Here is a 14,941-nt window from a genome sequence, read left to right on the forward strand (position 1 = left end):
GGAACTTTGGGCAACTGCATATGACTGTTAAATGTGCAATTCTATTATTGTGTGTTTTTTGCAATTACATTTATCTGTAGTATTCACATGAGCCCTGACTTGCCAACACTATTTACATGAGCTGATGCTTCAGTGCTCCCAAGAATCTACAAGAGGCAAAAAATGCTTTGAAGTTCTTAATAAGCAGAGGGAAATGATCGATCTCAGAGTTTATCAGACCTCAGTGTGTCCATCCAAGCTCACCAATAATTCCTCCCCAGTGGTGGCAATGGGTGGGGTTTGGGGCTGGGATTGGTGCTGGGGTTAGGAGGAGGTACTGTGCAATTACCAGCATCACTCAAGCTGACAGGTTGCTCACAAATTTTACATACCCATGAAAAGCCATTCTTCACGTTCAGATATCATCTATTTTGAAAGATTTTCTCTGTGTCCAAAGTTGTCCTGCTAACCAAGTGTCCAGACACTGACAGTTATTGGTTTGCAACTGACGATGATAACTAAATCATTTTGCAGAAGTCATATAAGTGCATTAAGCATAACAAAGAAAATGTTATTCTGAACCATAATTATAGCTCAGATGCTGTATAATTTCATTGATTATTAACTTTCAATTCCACGATACCAAACTTTTTCTTAGGAAATCATTTAATTCAGGAAATAATATTTCTCTTTTTGAATCCCATTTCTTTCTGATACTGAGCCAACATGCAATAAGTTAAATCAAATAAAGGGTCATGAGCAGATTTCTTGCTGTGAGGATAGCGAGGGGTTATGCTTGCTGTGGAAATGGAGTGTGTGTATATATTTACAGCTTTTAAGTAAACATTTGTATCCTTTGATTAAATGTGCAATCACTTATTAACAACTACGAAAGCAACATAATGGACAAATTAATGCAGTTGGGCATGCGTCATTTTTGATCTCCATATTCTCTGGCTTACTTCAAAAATGGTTTCCAAAAATAACTTAACAACATCTTAATTAAGAATGAGTTCCAGGATAAAGTCTTTAACTCTCACCAAGCAGTGGGACAAGTAGGTTGACACGTCCATTAGATTAATAAACACCACACAAAATAAAATTTACAAAATCATGCATCTTAAAACATCCAGATGAGGTATAGAATACTTCTGAGCTTCAATGTTTGAATGTATGCTTCTTTTAATATCAGGTCTCTGGCATTACAGCTGAAGCCAGTCATTTCCCCATTAATATCAATATCACACCGTTGCTGCATAATATCTGCTTTAACTAAGTGACCAATATTAAAACATGAGCCAAAAATAATGGTTTCTGCCACTCACAGTGCAGTGAATTGTTACAAATGTAGGCCACTGAAGCGTCTTGGCTTCAGACGCTGCTGTTTCTTATTGGCTGTTGGTAGAACTTGTGACATACTGTATGACCTATTTCTAAAAAAAAATGCCTCGGGGGCTATGCATAGATGGGCTGTGCTGCTATCCTCGTTTTAATTACATATTAAAGAGGTACAGTACACAGTTTTAAACATAGCATTGATTTCATAGTCACACTTCAAAAGCAAAACGATACTGATTCCAGCTGGGCTGTCACGAGCACATCGTGAAAATAACTTTAGCTGAATAGAATTCTTTCCTTGCATTTAAATATTGTCCAGCTCTCGGGCCATTGATCTGCTGAATGTGGAGTTGAGTGTTGAAACTGGTCTCAGCTTGTTAGAGAGAATAATATTAAAGACAAAGCAGTTAGGTTAATAACCTTGAACATATTTTCACCACTCTGAAGGCTGCACAATAGAGGGAGGCTTCTAGATGTCTTCTACCGACTGCATAGCACTGAGGGGAGATTTTTTGTTCCTCTGGATTTGGAGCTGTCAAATCAAGAGCTGAACTACATCATCAAAAAGGCGGAGCAATGGAGGGGGATCAATGGTGAAAGAAGGAAGGTACGTGAACATACCAATGGGAATCACATTATCTTATTGAAACTTAACAGAAAAATGGACTTTTCATCAGAGAACAATGCAGATACCTGCCCCCCAATCTAAATTCATCAGGTAATCAACATACCCCAGGAGCAGATCTCTCCATTTTGCTAGTACAGGTATTAGAATGAATTTGCAACTTCACAACATACAGCACCCCACCTATACCTTCAGCTATTAGATAGAAACTCACCAAAGAATAAACCACAGGGCACCTAGCTGGAGAGGTGAATATCAATGCCAGAGTCTATACATCCCTTGGCTCATTCTATTGTGAATCTCAGCTGAAATCTGCCAGCTTTAAAAACAGCATTTAACGTGGGGCACATGTCGAAAGCAAAGCTGGCTGCGCTGTACAAGTTCCTCCATTGAAAAAACACTGTACTCACTGACAAAACAACATACCTCGACAGTCAGGCCATAGGTTATTAAGTCAGCAGCTACACTGAAGTGGGTGCTCAGACCAGATTGCTGAAAGAGAGGGTGTGCTTAGGCTTGTAGCCTCAATAGTGCCTGTGAAGGAGTTTTGTTGACCAACTGTCTTGGCTACAAGGCCTGGAACTGGACATGGCTCTCTGGGGGACCCTAATGAAGGGTCTAGACCCGAAATGTCAACTTTTCTGCTCCTCTGATGCTGCCTGACCTACTGTGTTCCTCCAGCTGTATACTGTAATGGCCACTGATAATACCTTTGGAGAAGGTTAATGAAAATTTAGCAGGCCCAAACTCTACTATCTTCCATTTAATTCACCATTATTCAGGGGAAGTTTATTATAGAAAATCCAGAACAAAGATTATGACAGTACATAACTAAGATGGGACTGCAGGTAAAATATTCAAGAAGTTAATTCATGCTGTCATTTCAATTATGAAATCATTCTGTGCCATTTTAGTGACAAATATGTTCAAATGAAATTCCACTGATTGCAGTTTAATCAAGGTTTATAACTCTTTTAATGGTTCCTATGTTGCAACATTCACTATGGAAGTGCTTGATTAGCTGTAAAGCATTTTCGAATGTCATGAGGTTATGAAAGGTTGTATACATCCAGGCCTTGCTACTTAAAGTGGAATCAATGTCACATTGTTGTTACTACTAACATAGGGAACAATTTCAACTCACAGTCTTATAAAACAGTCAAGAGACCATGCTGCTTTTGAAGGTGGTGGAATCATGAAAAACTCAACACAAGAGGAAGCCATTCACTTCTAAATAGCCTCATCAGTAATAGCTCAAAGTCTTGCTCAACAGCTCAGATCTTATTTTTCTGATTTTGTTTTAATAATAATATTTTTTGTTAATCAGTGACATTATCTCGCAATGTTATTGCGTCTTATTCTTTGAGATGCAGATGGTCTATCCTTTGCAAAACTCGGTGTAGCATCAGCCAAATTTCAATCGAATGTTGCAGTTTAATATACAGCATCCAATTAAACCCCACAATCAAACCAGAACCCTGCTGCATGGAGAAAATAATTGAGTTACAACCAGTTTTATATTTATGATGAATTAAAGTTTGGTCCTTGTTTGGCATGTACAGAAGGGATGAAAGGAATTTTAATTCTGGAAGTCTGATTGATGCTGAGTTTATCTCTGTTTATCCTCCATTTTCTTTGAGTTAGCAAAATTTTGTCAACAGTTTGTTTATGCCGTTTTGACAATGTACACGAAGAGTGTGTGTTTTTCATTATACATGGATGAATATATTTTATTACTATAACTGTTTGAAATCAAATTTGTGCGAAAACCGTTTGACAAGTGCAAGGTCTGATGCTAATACACAGAATTTGCATGTAGTCACCATTAACTTTTAATTATGAAAAGTACCAAAATTATGACAATGTAAAATGACCGTCAGTTTAATACCCCACCAATTCAGTCATCATACATCTTAAAGCCTGTATCATAATCCCTTTAACTTTATGTACGAATGAAGTAATGCAGCATTTCAGAATTAGTGAATGGTAACAGTAACCTCGCCAATAATCTTGGACCTCCATTAATAACCCTGTTCTTTTTTTGGCAGCATGAGCAAAGTAATTTGCTTTTTTAATCAATCCCTCTTCTTCCTTAACAAATAATGTTCCCCCATCACACTCTGGACTGTCAGGCTGTAATGTGATACCTTCTTCAAGGCTGCATGTTTCTGCTTTTTTGCTGCCTCACTGCATAATAGTACTATTCTTTCCATATGCCAGTGACTCCTATGTGCCTTACTTTCAGTAACAGTGAGTTGTGAATTATACAAGGTGCCTCTGTAACCGGCAGGTTTCAAGAGGGGAGCCTTTACAAATCTGATCTCATCATTTGATATGACATGTGCTGATTTAGCAGAGAAAATAACTCTCCTTGAAGGTGGATAGAATAAAATAGAAGAAAATGCACTGGAGGATGTTAAAAGCAAGATTAGAATTCAAAGTGAAAGAAGAACAAAATGCATATTTTCAAAAGGGTGCTTCTGGAGTGATTTAGAAGCTATTAGTGACTACATTTTACACAGAAATAAGTTACGCATTAGCTGATTCACCACATTATTTCCGTAGCTGTAATGCTTTTTAACTTATAGAAAATTGAGATTTTCTCTCACTCTGACAATAAACCAACTCATAAATTGCAGATGTCCATATGGAAAATATCAAAGCATGGAGCAACTTTCAAAATGCCCTTTGATATGTGGAGATACACACAATCAGAGACTTTAAAGCCATTTGCCATGCAGTTTGTGCCCATATAGTAAGCAACTGAAGAGAACACTCAGTGTGCCCAGGTGGTAGGGGGCTGCCTAGGAGTATATTTTACCAGTCCTCACTTGATTTGCTGAATCATAAAGCACAATATGACACGTGAGCCATTGTAGAACAGGAGACAGTTAATAGACTGTAAGTGCACCTTCAAAAGGTTAGAGAAAGACTTCAGTGCTAAAGTGTACCAATGCATGGCCCAGATTGTCCCCTTTCAATTGAATGACAGAAGTTTGGTTCTGGGATGCTTTTATTTGAGGCATACTAGGGGAAAAGAGTGAAAAAGTCAAGTATCTAAAATAAATTCTTGTAAGTTACTGTCTTGCTTTTCTAAGACAAGTAAGAAAAAAAATGTCCAACAATTAGATCTGTGGTTCATTCAGATGAACATGTTTAATAATGAATTTATACTTACACAGTGCCATTTAAGAATTACATTTAGATTTTGTAAAGACCTGCAAGCTCACATTCAAATTAAACTTGCATTAGAAAGGGAGCAGCTTTGAAGTATTGTGGCATTTATTTTAAGATACAAAAATAATACACATTAAAGCCAAACCATAGTCTTTTACTTTGCTCCCTGGGGCTGATGATGTATCCTCTCCAAAAGCTGAATCGGATCCATTTATGATGCGTACAGGTTTCTGACAGATAGTAGCTAAAGAAACAAAATATAATTTCCTTGCACTTTTAAATGATCTCATTTGCTTGTTTCAAAGAGAAAAGTAAAAATTATGAAGACAGGTACTTTAGCAATGGGTTTCCTAATATTTTTAGGCTTTTTTGGGGAGGGGGGGGTTGATGATGGCTCACTGATTAGATAATAAATGCAATCCTGTGGCAATAAATCCTGTCGTAAAAGCTACTTTGCTTATCATATTTTGGGGATGTGAATGGCCCATTGTCATAACATGTTTCATTTTAGCTTTAATTTGCTGCCAGCAGACTGCTAAAATATATTAGAATTTAAATACTTCTGGCATTATGATGAAAATGCAATTTTATTTCGCTTCAGTCTTTTCACCAAGTCTGAGATATAGCATTGTTCATTTGGCCACAAAGAGTCATGCCTTCTGTTCGTAATTGTTTTATCCATTTTTTTTTGCCAGGGATAAGGTCACTTTCTCCAGTCAAACAAGTCATCTTCCTATTAAACTAATTTGCCTACATGCAAATTTTGTCATTTTTACCTCATTAACTATTTATCATGGAAAAAAAATTTATATTCATGAAGGAGAGGCTAGCAGCTTGATGGAGCTGAAACTAATATTTTGCAACAGTAATGATTTTTGCATCCTTAATTAGGTAGAATAAGGTTGATATGATTAGGTCAAGATGTAGTATTTTTCATTAAAAATACATTTCAGACACTGTATTCATAATGTGTCCTTGCAATTAAAATAAAGGAGCAAATGTGATTCATGTTACACTCTTTGATTAATGCCAGGATCGGAAACTGTATCATTTTCGTTCACAGCCAGAGGTAGTGGCCTCAGTACAATACAGGTGTAATACTGAATGTTTTGTTCCAGGTAAAGTATACCAATCAATTCAAGTTCATAATGAACACATTAATTATTTAAAAGCAGTCATGCAGATGGATCTAATTAATTGTCTCATGTCATCTCTGTGATTATTGTCCCTGTAAAAGTTGGGAGGGGGAGGAAACGAGGTTTTTACAATTCTGTAGTGCTCGCGTGGATAGGCAAACTGTTTTTCAGGAATATCTGGACAGTGATGGAAAAGCTGTGTGGTTATCTATAATTTTTGTGGTAATTTATATGAAGCTTCGCTGACATGTGTTAATAGCACTTGATTGCCCTCAAGATGTTTTCACAACAGAAATCTGTAAGTGCCACATCAAAGTTTGTTCAGCCAAACAGTTTTTTTTTCACATCCAGATAATTTGTGACCACAGGCAAGCATTTGAAATCCAAGGTGGTTTTCAACCATTCTTATGGGCAAATCTGTCATTAGTTAGATGGCACAGATTGGCTTCCTAATGAAGAGTAACTACTCATGGTTCTTGTCATTCTCATATAAGCAGTTCTTCTCCCTGATTCTGAACTGGCATTGTATTCATATCTGTCCCATCCCATGTAATCTGTCTTGATGCAGAATCTTATCCATGTGCATTCTTTCTGCAGAGGATTTTCTTTTTAGATGTTGTGGAATCAGGAATCAAGAAACTAATCATTGGTTTATCCCACTACTCTAATTTATTTCATTTTAGCTCTTACTAAGCCTACAGTTTCAGGTGGATTACTTGTTTTTTTTATATGATTGCCAAATTGTAACATCTGTGGGCACCATTTTAAAATTTAAAAAAAGATGGACTGAAACATGAACCTCTTCGCAAATCAGAAACATCTTTTTGTGGAACTGAGCCAGTCATTTATTACAATGAATAAGGAACCACATTGGTGTATATTGTATTTACAATGGAGGGGTTCCTCAAGCAAAGCTAATGTTTAAAAAGCTTCCTTTTCCTTGTTGTGCACTCATTTATTTTAAATTCAAAGTGCCAACATTTTGCAGTAGTTCAGTCATTTATTTTAAATTCAAAGTGCCAATATTTTACAGAAGTTCAGTCATTTATTATGCCAGTCAACATGAGTAACAAGGGGTACATTGCTTTTTTGACCTACTTAGTTTGTTTCCTTTTGCTCAGTGTCACAAGAGGCAAGTCATAAGGCAGGTGGCTGCGCACTTTTTTGCTGCAAAAGTAACTTCAGTTTCCCGATAAAGCTTGGAGGAACAAGACAAACATAGATAAAACAATAAGTGCTGAGACTATACTTGTAAAATGCAAAGCAATGTGTGAAGTACAAAGAAGCAAATAAACCAAAAGTTTAAACTTCCCAAGTAGCTGGAGACGCGGTGTATTATGATACAATCCAACCGATTTAGCTTAAGTAGTGCAGTTTGTCTGCTTTAATGGTGAAACTATATTTCGCTTTCTTGTTTTTCTCGTACCAGTTTTGACTTCACGTTGTGCCCCAATGATATGCAAAACCATGCAGCCTGAGTGTGCTAGTTCTGGTGACATTGCCTAGTGGGTCAGTGCACTGGGAATTACGTTTTCTTCTCTGCGTTCTTCATTTCTCGATCAACAGGCTTCAAGCGAATGCTTATTTTTAACAGAAAATAATGAACCATGAGAACTAGCAGCTGAACAGACTTTCAAATGTGTTAAATTGAAATATACAATATTGGTGCCTAGTGATGCCTGTCTAAATATCTGCTGGCTGCTCCGGAATGATATTGTCGTTCTCACAAAATCAGAGCAGAATCTCCTAAGTGTTGTTACAGTATATTCATTTTACCACCGAAACCATTAGATCGGTTTTGACTGCTTCATTTTAACAGACTGTCTCCGCACTTTTTTAAAGGGGTGGGGGAAGAAATGTTTCTCCTATCAGTCATTCGCTTGCCGCCTTGGTATTGTTTTTGTTTTAAAAATCGTGCAGAAAGCCTCGAAAGGAATTTTACCCCCAGAAAAGCAGCAAATGCCCTGCAAGCTGCAGCAACAGATTTCACCAGGGTCCACGTTTTCACCACATTAAATCAGACCAAAAGCAGGCAGAGGGAATTGTGGACGACCTAACCTTGTTTGCAGAGCGCCTGTTTATTCCCCGCCCCGCAAAGTACATTTGAGGAGGCTGACAGGGGTCAAAATCAGGGGATTAGTTGTAGAATTTAATGTGGGCGAAGTCTGCTGTCCATCTTGACGACCAGACCGTTCTGTTAGAATGACACATAAATAACCTATTATGTCCCCCACCCATGGAAATTCAAATGCACCTGTCAAATTGATAAAGCACTCGCCCAGAGGGAAGCATTGTTTACATTTTCACTCTAGTCTTCTGAAAAGTGAGATCCTAATTATTTTTTCCCTTGGAAATTAATGCCGGGTGTGATTGAAGTGCAAAAAAAACTGTGAGCGTCATCCATAAATGGCGATAAATGTATTGAAGGTTTTTTTTGTGAGTTTTAATGAGACCTGTAATGTTTACACTGTAGACTCATTACTTTCTTAATGTGCAGCCGTTAGTTCATTGACTGCAATGAGAAAGGTTAACGCAAAGCTGCCTTTGTGTGACATAGATGAATAGAGAAAGGCACATGCATAAACTCACATGCATATATATATATCTAACCATTTTTGTAATGCATACATGCACTTGAACATAGGCACGCTTGACATAGACAGAAGCATGTAACATAGAATGGGCACACCTGTAAATAGTAAATTTTACGAGAATTTTGTTATAGAGGTTTTTGAAATAGTGATATAATGCAATAGCTATCAACAATGATAAAGGAATATTGGAATCTTTTAACTCGTCCCTTGTCTTTAAATCAAATTCGATGATTTCAACCAGTAGCTGTAATACTGAGAACAGGTTAAAGGGATTCACATCACACCTTGTTGTTAGACTAGGTACATAGCATCTACCTCAAAGATAGTTTTGTTTATCTGGCTAGCTGGGGGGGCGAGGGCAGGAAACAAACTTAGGCAAATTCATTATCAGATATCTTATTGGAATGACCATGCTTCATAGTTACCCTCCAGAGCATGACTACAGTTCTCAGTCTTGTACCTTGCAACATTGCATTGTTAGTGAGTTGCAAATATTTGTTAGATTTTTTTGTAATAGTAGATCTCCCATAATAGTAGATCTCTCATGGGATTTCTCATGGCAAATTGGATTAAACTCTCTTTTATAATGAGCATAAAATTATGCTATGCATTATTCTGCTGTTGAAGAGAAGATGGGCCCATGCAGGCCTGGATCTTCAGGCTCTAAGGTCTAATTCCTGAAAATAATCAGTAATGACTTATTGTTCAGTGAGGCAGATATGCAGATTATGAGGCATTTGAATCTTTCTGAATCCAGAGCGGAAAAAAACGGCTTGAAAAGGTGGAAACAAATGGATATATAGGAGTGCGGCTCACAGTTGCATGATCAACAGTGGTTAGAAAGTGAACAGCTTGGAGCAGCATGAAAAGATATATGAAAAAGGCCTATGAATGTACGACTTTCTTACTTTTCTAACATTTTTCAACCTGACAATAGGAGGATGCTATTCAGCCCCTTAAACTTGTTCATTTTCCAGTTATTTAGATCATGGTTAATTTCTGCTTCAGATCCATTTATCCATGCTGGCTCCCGATTTATAATAGTCTACCTAAAGCAAATAAAAATATATCAACTTCAGTTTTGAAAATTGCAATTAGTCTCGCCATTGCTCTTTTGGTGAATGATTCTAGATTTTTGCTGATCTTTGTGCAAAAAATCCATCCTGAATACACTCCATAAACTTAATATTGGCATTGAACTGATTTGTCTTGTGTTTCCTATCATTATAAACAGTTTTTTATCCTACCTATTGAATTTTTTTATGACCTTAAATAACCTGAATAGACACTCAATGCATCTTCGAAACTCAAAGTAGTTCATGTTAAGTTTCAGCACTCTGTATCTGTAATTTAACAAGCTGTACCGTGGAATCATCTTGGTGAATCTGTATTGTGGCCCTTGCAAACTCGATACTGAGATTCAATGTTCAGTGCCGAATGCAACACTCTCATGTGGAGGCTGATCAGATGTATGCAGAATTGAAGCTTTGACTTTGTCACCATTCTATTTTGCCTTTTCAATTATACCTTGAACTGTGGGCTGGTTTTTCATGATTTTCATCTGTGGACCACTAAATCTGTCTGCATCTCCACAGATGCTTGCTTCACACAGACTCAGCAGCGAGGTTGTCACAGTGTGACTTTCCTCATCAGTGTAGTTAAGTACCATGGTATGAAATGTATTGTCTCTGAAAACTCCCGTGAACATTTTTGTTCAGTTCTTTGAATGTTGACGATAAGGTAGCCAATCTAGCAGCTTTCTGAAACTGTTACTTTGTGTATTCCACTGTGCTAGGAAAGTTAAACTCTCCAAGGTTTGACCAGTGGGCTTGGGAAGGTTCACGACTGGTTGAATTGCCTTCATTAACTAAGTTTGTAAAATAAAAGAAATTTATTACTCACAATATCTTCACCAATAAACCACATTAAAGAGATGATGCACATTTTTTGCTATGACTAAATTTGGCAGCAGTCTTTCAATTTGAATTTCAGTGATCAAATTAAATTAAAATACAAAATTAAATTTAAAGTACTTTGCCCAAGCTTATCTACTATAACAACGACATAAAGGGTTGCTCACAGCCCAGTGTTTTATGCTTTCCTCTCATTCTGTACCTGATAGACCCATAAACTTCACAAGGACATAATGGTACAAAAATTTATGAGCTTAAATTTTACCACAAATTGACTTAAGATTACCACAATTTTGGGGAGTTCCATTGAGGATTTGTCTCGTGAGCTTGAGTGTGTTATCTCACACAATTCTCCTTTGCTCACCTTTTCATGTATGTACCATTCCTCTGTGGCACAATGCTCAACTATTGTGTATTCACCAGTGGTGGAAATACATGCCGTTGCCGGGATCTTCTGGATTTGTATCACTGGCACAGTATTTAAATTCCAACTGTGTACCAAATCAGTTGCTGCCAGGATTAGCCCTTCACAATCTCCTTAGTGGGAGGGAGTTAAGAAAGTAAAACTTCTGAGGAAGCAAAAGTAGTATGACTGACACTTCACTGCAAATAGGAGCTCTTACTCATATATACATTGCTATTTTACATCAATACCTAGCCGATCACTTGTCCTTGTAGCTGCTTCTACAAAAATTAAGCTACACAGCCTACCTACCCTTATAGCCAAATGATGTTAGAACCCCACCTAAGAGAGAGGGATTCTGTCCCTAGTGCCCATTGCAGGTTAATATCTTGTCATTGTTCTATGGAAGCATCGCATGTTGGGCAGAATCTAAGTTGTGCCAGAATGACATGGGCAATGGCAAGAAATGAGGCAGAATCATGAGGCCTGTCTTGATGTTCGAAGCAACTTGCTGCATCTTGTAAGAAAGTTCTGGGGGTCAAACTGAGATTGTGACGAGGGAGCAGTAAGTTGCCTACTAAGGGGGATTATTGCATTGTTGATGATCTTATTAACTGCAGTTCCTGCCTCATTATTATGCGGCTTCCCATTCTACCAGCTGCCGCAAAAGAACTTGAAGTTGAGAATTCTTGAGATGGAACTTAGAATGGATAACTGGCAACTTCAACTCATCGTTGGATGCCGAGGAACCTCTGTGTTGCCCAGCACAAAGTTGTATCGCAGGGCATGATTCATGGACATCAACTACATTTGCCCTTCATCCATGGACATTGGCATCCAATAATTGCCAATCCCATGTTATCTTCATGACACCTCTCCAATCCCCTGCAGGACACTTGATAAACATTGACCTGCATTGCAGGGCACTTCAGCAACTAGCTTTGAAAGACTGTTGTAAAGTCATCTGGCCTGTAGGGGCAGGCAGCCTGCTCATAGTTGCACTTGGCTGCATCTCAAGGCTGCTTGCTTATTCTCTTCATGCTGAATCACTTAACAAGTGCATGCTTGCTTTGCCATGCTATGCCATACTTGTTAGCATATTTGGAGCTTCAGATGGAGTCAAATGCTATCAGAACTGTTGTGCTGAGGTACTCTTTTGTGAAGACATACAGACAGGCTGCATATCATGTTCATCAGTGAGGACCTGCCTGGACGGCTCACCGAGATGCCAGTCGAACACCTACAGCATATGGCAGCTGCCTGTGTGGCAAATACACTGCACGTTTATCTAACCAAATGGCCATGGTGGTAAGTGGTGGGGCTAGACCTTGGTCGAGGGGGTGGGAGGGTGGACAGCTGTCAGCCAGGAGTCCTGGTACCATCAGTCACAGTCATGCTCAGTCTACATACATTCCAGGGGATTGGCCACAGCCAGTATTCCACGTAGCCTGCACATACTCAGGGGAACTGTGTATCATCCATCATGGAGCTGCAAACACAACACTTAGTGATCTAGCGAGTCATGCTTAAGGATTGCTTGTTGAAGCCTGTCAGAGGCCGGGAGTGAATATTGTCCTGGGAGTCCATGCTTTGACTGTTCAGGAGGGTACAGGCATGGTATGTCATTGCCAAGGGGAAAGGCAGTAATGTCTGGAGGTGATGAAAGCAGAGGCATTGATGTATGGACAGGGATGTCAATGGGAACATACTGCAGGTATAAGGGAGCAGTGATACGTGGAACAGCATTGAAGGGTTATTGTAAGCCATGTGGAAGGCAATGCTACTGGCAGTGACTTCCCCCATGGCCTCCATAGGGGTAGTGTAGAGGTGCATGGTGGACATTGTTGGCGTGTAATGTTGAAGCTCAATGGACAGGAGGATAGTTGGAGACAAAGTTCATTTTAGGAGTTCTCCACATGTGGGAACGTGTAGCACTGGGCTGCTGGGGTAGTGTGAGGTAAGAGGGGGCTTGGGGACTTTGGAGGTATATGGTGACTAGGCAGAACCCTGTCCAGGCCCAGTTCATTCGTCCTGTAAATGGATTTCAATTAGATTCTGCCTGGTTTCTCACACAGAAAGGTGCATTACTCTATTCGGCGTCTCTTGGATGTCCCTGTAGGCCAATATCCTTATCCTCAACCTCATCTTCATCCTCAGACATTTTCTGTAAAAGCATCATTTCATGTGCATCCACCACACCACCCCCACTAACTTTTGGTGACTGTTGTTATCAAGGATAAAGCTTTCCACAATAACATTGTACTGTTGAGCCTGGTGTAAAGATGTCAAGATTTTAGCTTCATGTATTTCTGAGTGATTTTCAGATCCTGCCAGAAAAACCAGAGTCATCCCCGCCCATCCCTTATGTCCCCTTTTGTGTTAGGAGCACATGACTATTCAGCCTCCATTCTTTTCCATGAATTCCTTTTCGTTAACTGTTAATGTTCCCAGTGAGTTTTCCGAGCTCATGCCTTTGAGAATTACCATGTTGTTGGTGGCCATACACTTGTGTCGTGTTGGAATCAGCGTGACTGTCACTTGTGAGATCACCACCCTTTCTCACAGCTTCCCAGCCCCTCCTATACTCTATCAAAATGCCCTCTTTCACTACAATCATTCCCTCAATGACCCTGTCCAATGAAAGCCATCACCAGGCATAAGCCCATGCAGTGGTTAAGAACGTCCTCGACTGTGTCTCCCATATTTCCCGGAACCCACTCCTCACACCCCGTCCCTGCAATAACCACCAAAAGAGAAACCCCCTTGTCCTCACGTACAACCCCACCAACCTACAGACCCAATGTATCATCCTCCGACATTTCTGCCATCTACAATCCACCCCACCACCAAAGACATTTTTCCCTGCCCACCCTTGTCTGCTTTCCAGAGAGACTCCCTTGTTCGCTCCACACTGCCCCCCTACCCCACCACACTCGATACTTTCCCTGCAACCACAGGAAGTGCTACACCTGCCCCCATACCTCCTCCCTCACCCCTATCTCAGGCCCCAAGAAGACTTTCCACATCAAGCAGATGTTCACCTGCACATCTGCCAATGTGGTATACTGCATCCGCTGTTCCCGTTGTGGCCTCCTCTGCTTTGAGGAAACCAAGTGGAGGCTTGGGGACGGCTTTGCAGAACACCTCTGCTAGGTTCGCAATAAACAACTGCACCTCCCAGTCGCGAACCATTTCAACACCCCTCCCATTCCTTAGATGACATGTCCATCCTGGGCCTCCTGTAGTGCCACAACGATGCCACCCGAAGGTTGCAGGAACAGCAACTCATATTCTGCCTTGGAATCCTGCAGCCCAATGGTATCAATGTGGATTTCACAAGCTTCAAAATCTCCCCTCCCCCTACTGCATCCCTATGCTCATCCCCGCCTCCCTAATCTGTTCTTCCTCTCACCTATCCCTCTTCCCACCTCAAGCCGCACCCCCATTTCCTACCTACTAACCTCATCTGGCCCCTTTGACCTGTCCGTCCTCCCCGGACTGACCTATCCCCTTCCTACCTCCCCATCTACACTCACCTCTACTGGCTCCATCCTCGCCTCTTTAACTTGTCTGACTCCTCTCCACCTATCTTCTCCTCTATCCATCTTCAATCTGCCTCCCCCTTTCTCCCTATTTATTTCAGAACCCTCTCCCCCTCCCCCATTTCTGATAAAGAGTCTAGGCCTGAAACATCAGCTTTTGTACTCCTAAGATGCTGCTTGGCCTGCTGTGTTCATCCAGCTCCACACTTTGTTATACTAGACATGAGCCGCCCA

General features: G+C 40.0%; 1 protein-coding gene across 1 annotated transcript in view; it reads left to right on the forward strand.

Annotated features, from left to right (window-relative positions):
• Nucleotides 1-14,941, forward strand: part of ofcc1 (orofacial cleft 1 candidate 1) — a 319,195-nt gene that overhangs the window by 248,911 nt on the left and 55,343 nt on the right. The window contains exon 20 of the mRNA XM_059646341.1: nucleotides 1,765-1,924. Within this exon, the coding sequence (XP_059502324.1) occupies nucleotides 1,765-1,924 (160 nt within the window). The remainder of the gene's footprint in view (nucleotides 1-1,764; nucleotides 1,925-14,941) is intronic.

The sequence above is a fragment of the Stegostoma tigrinum genome, chromosome 5 (genome assembly GCF_030684315.1).
Source record: "Stegostoma tigrinum isolate sSteTig4 chromosome 5, sSteTig4.hap1, whole genome shotgun sequence".
Lineage (NCBI taxonomy): Eukaryota > Metazoa > Chordata > Chondrichthyes > Orectolobiformes > Stegostomatidae > Stegostoma > Stegostoma tigrinum.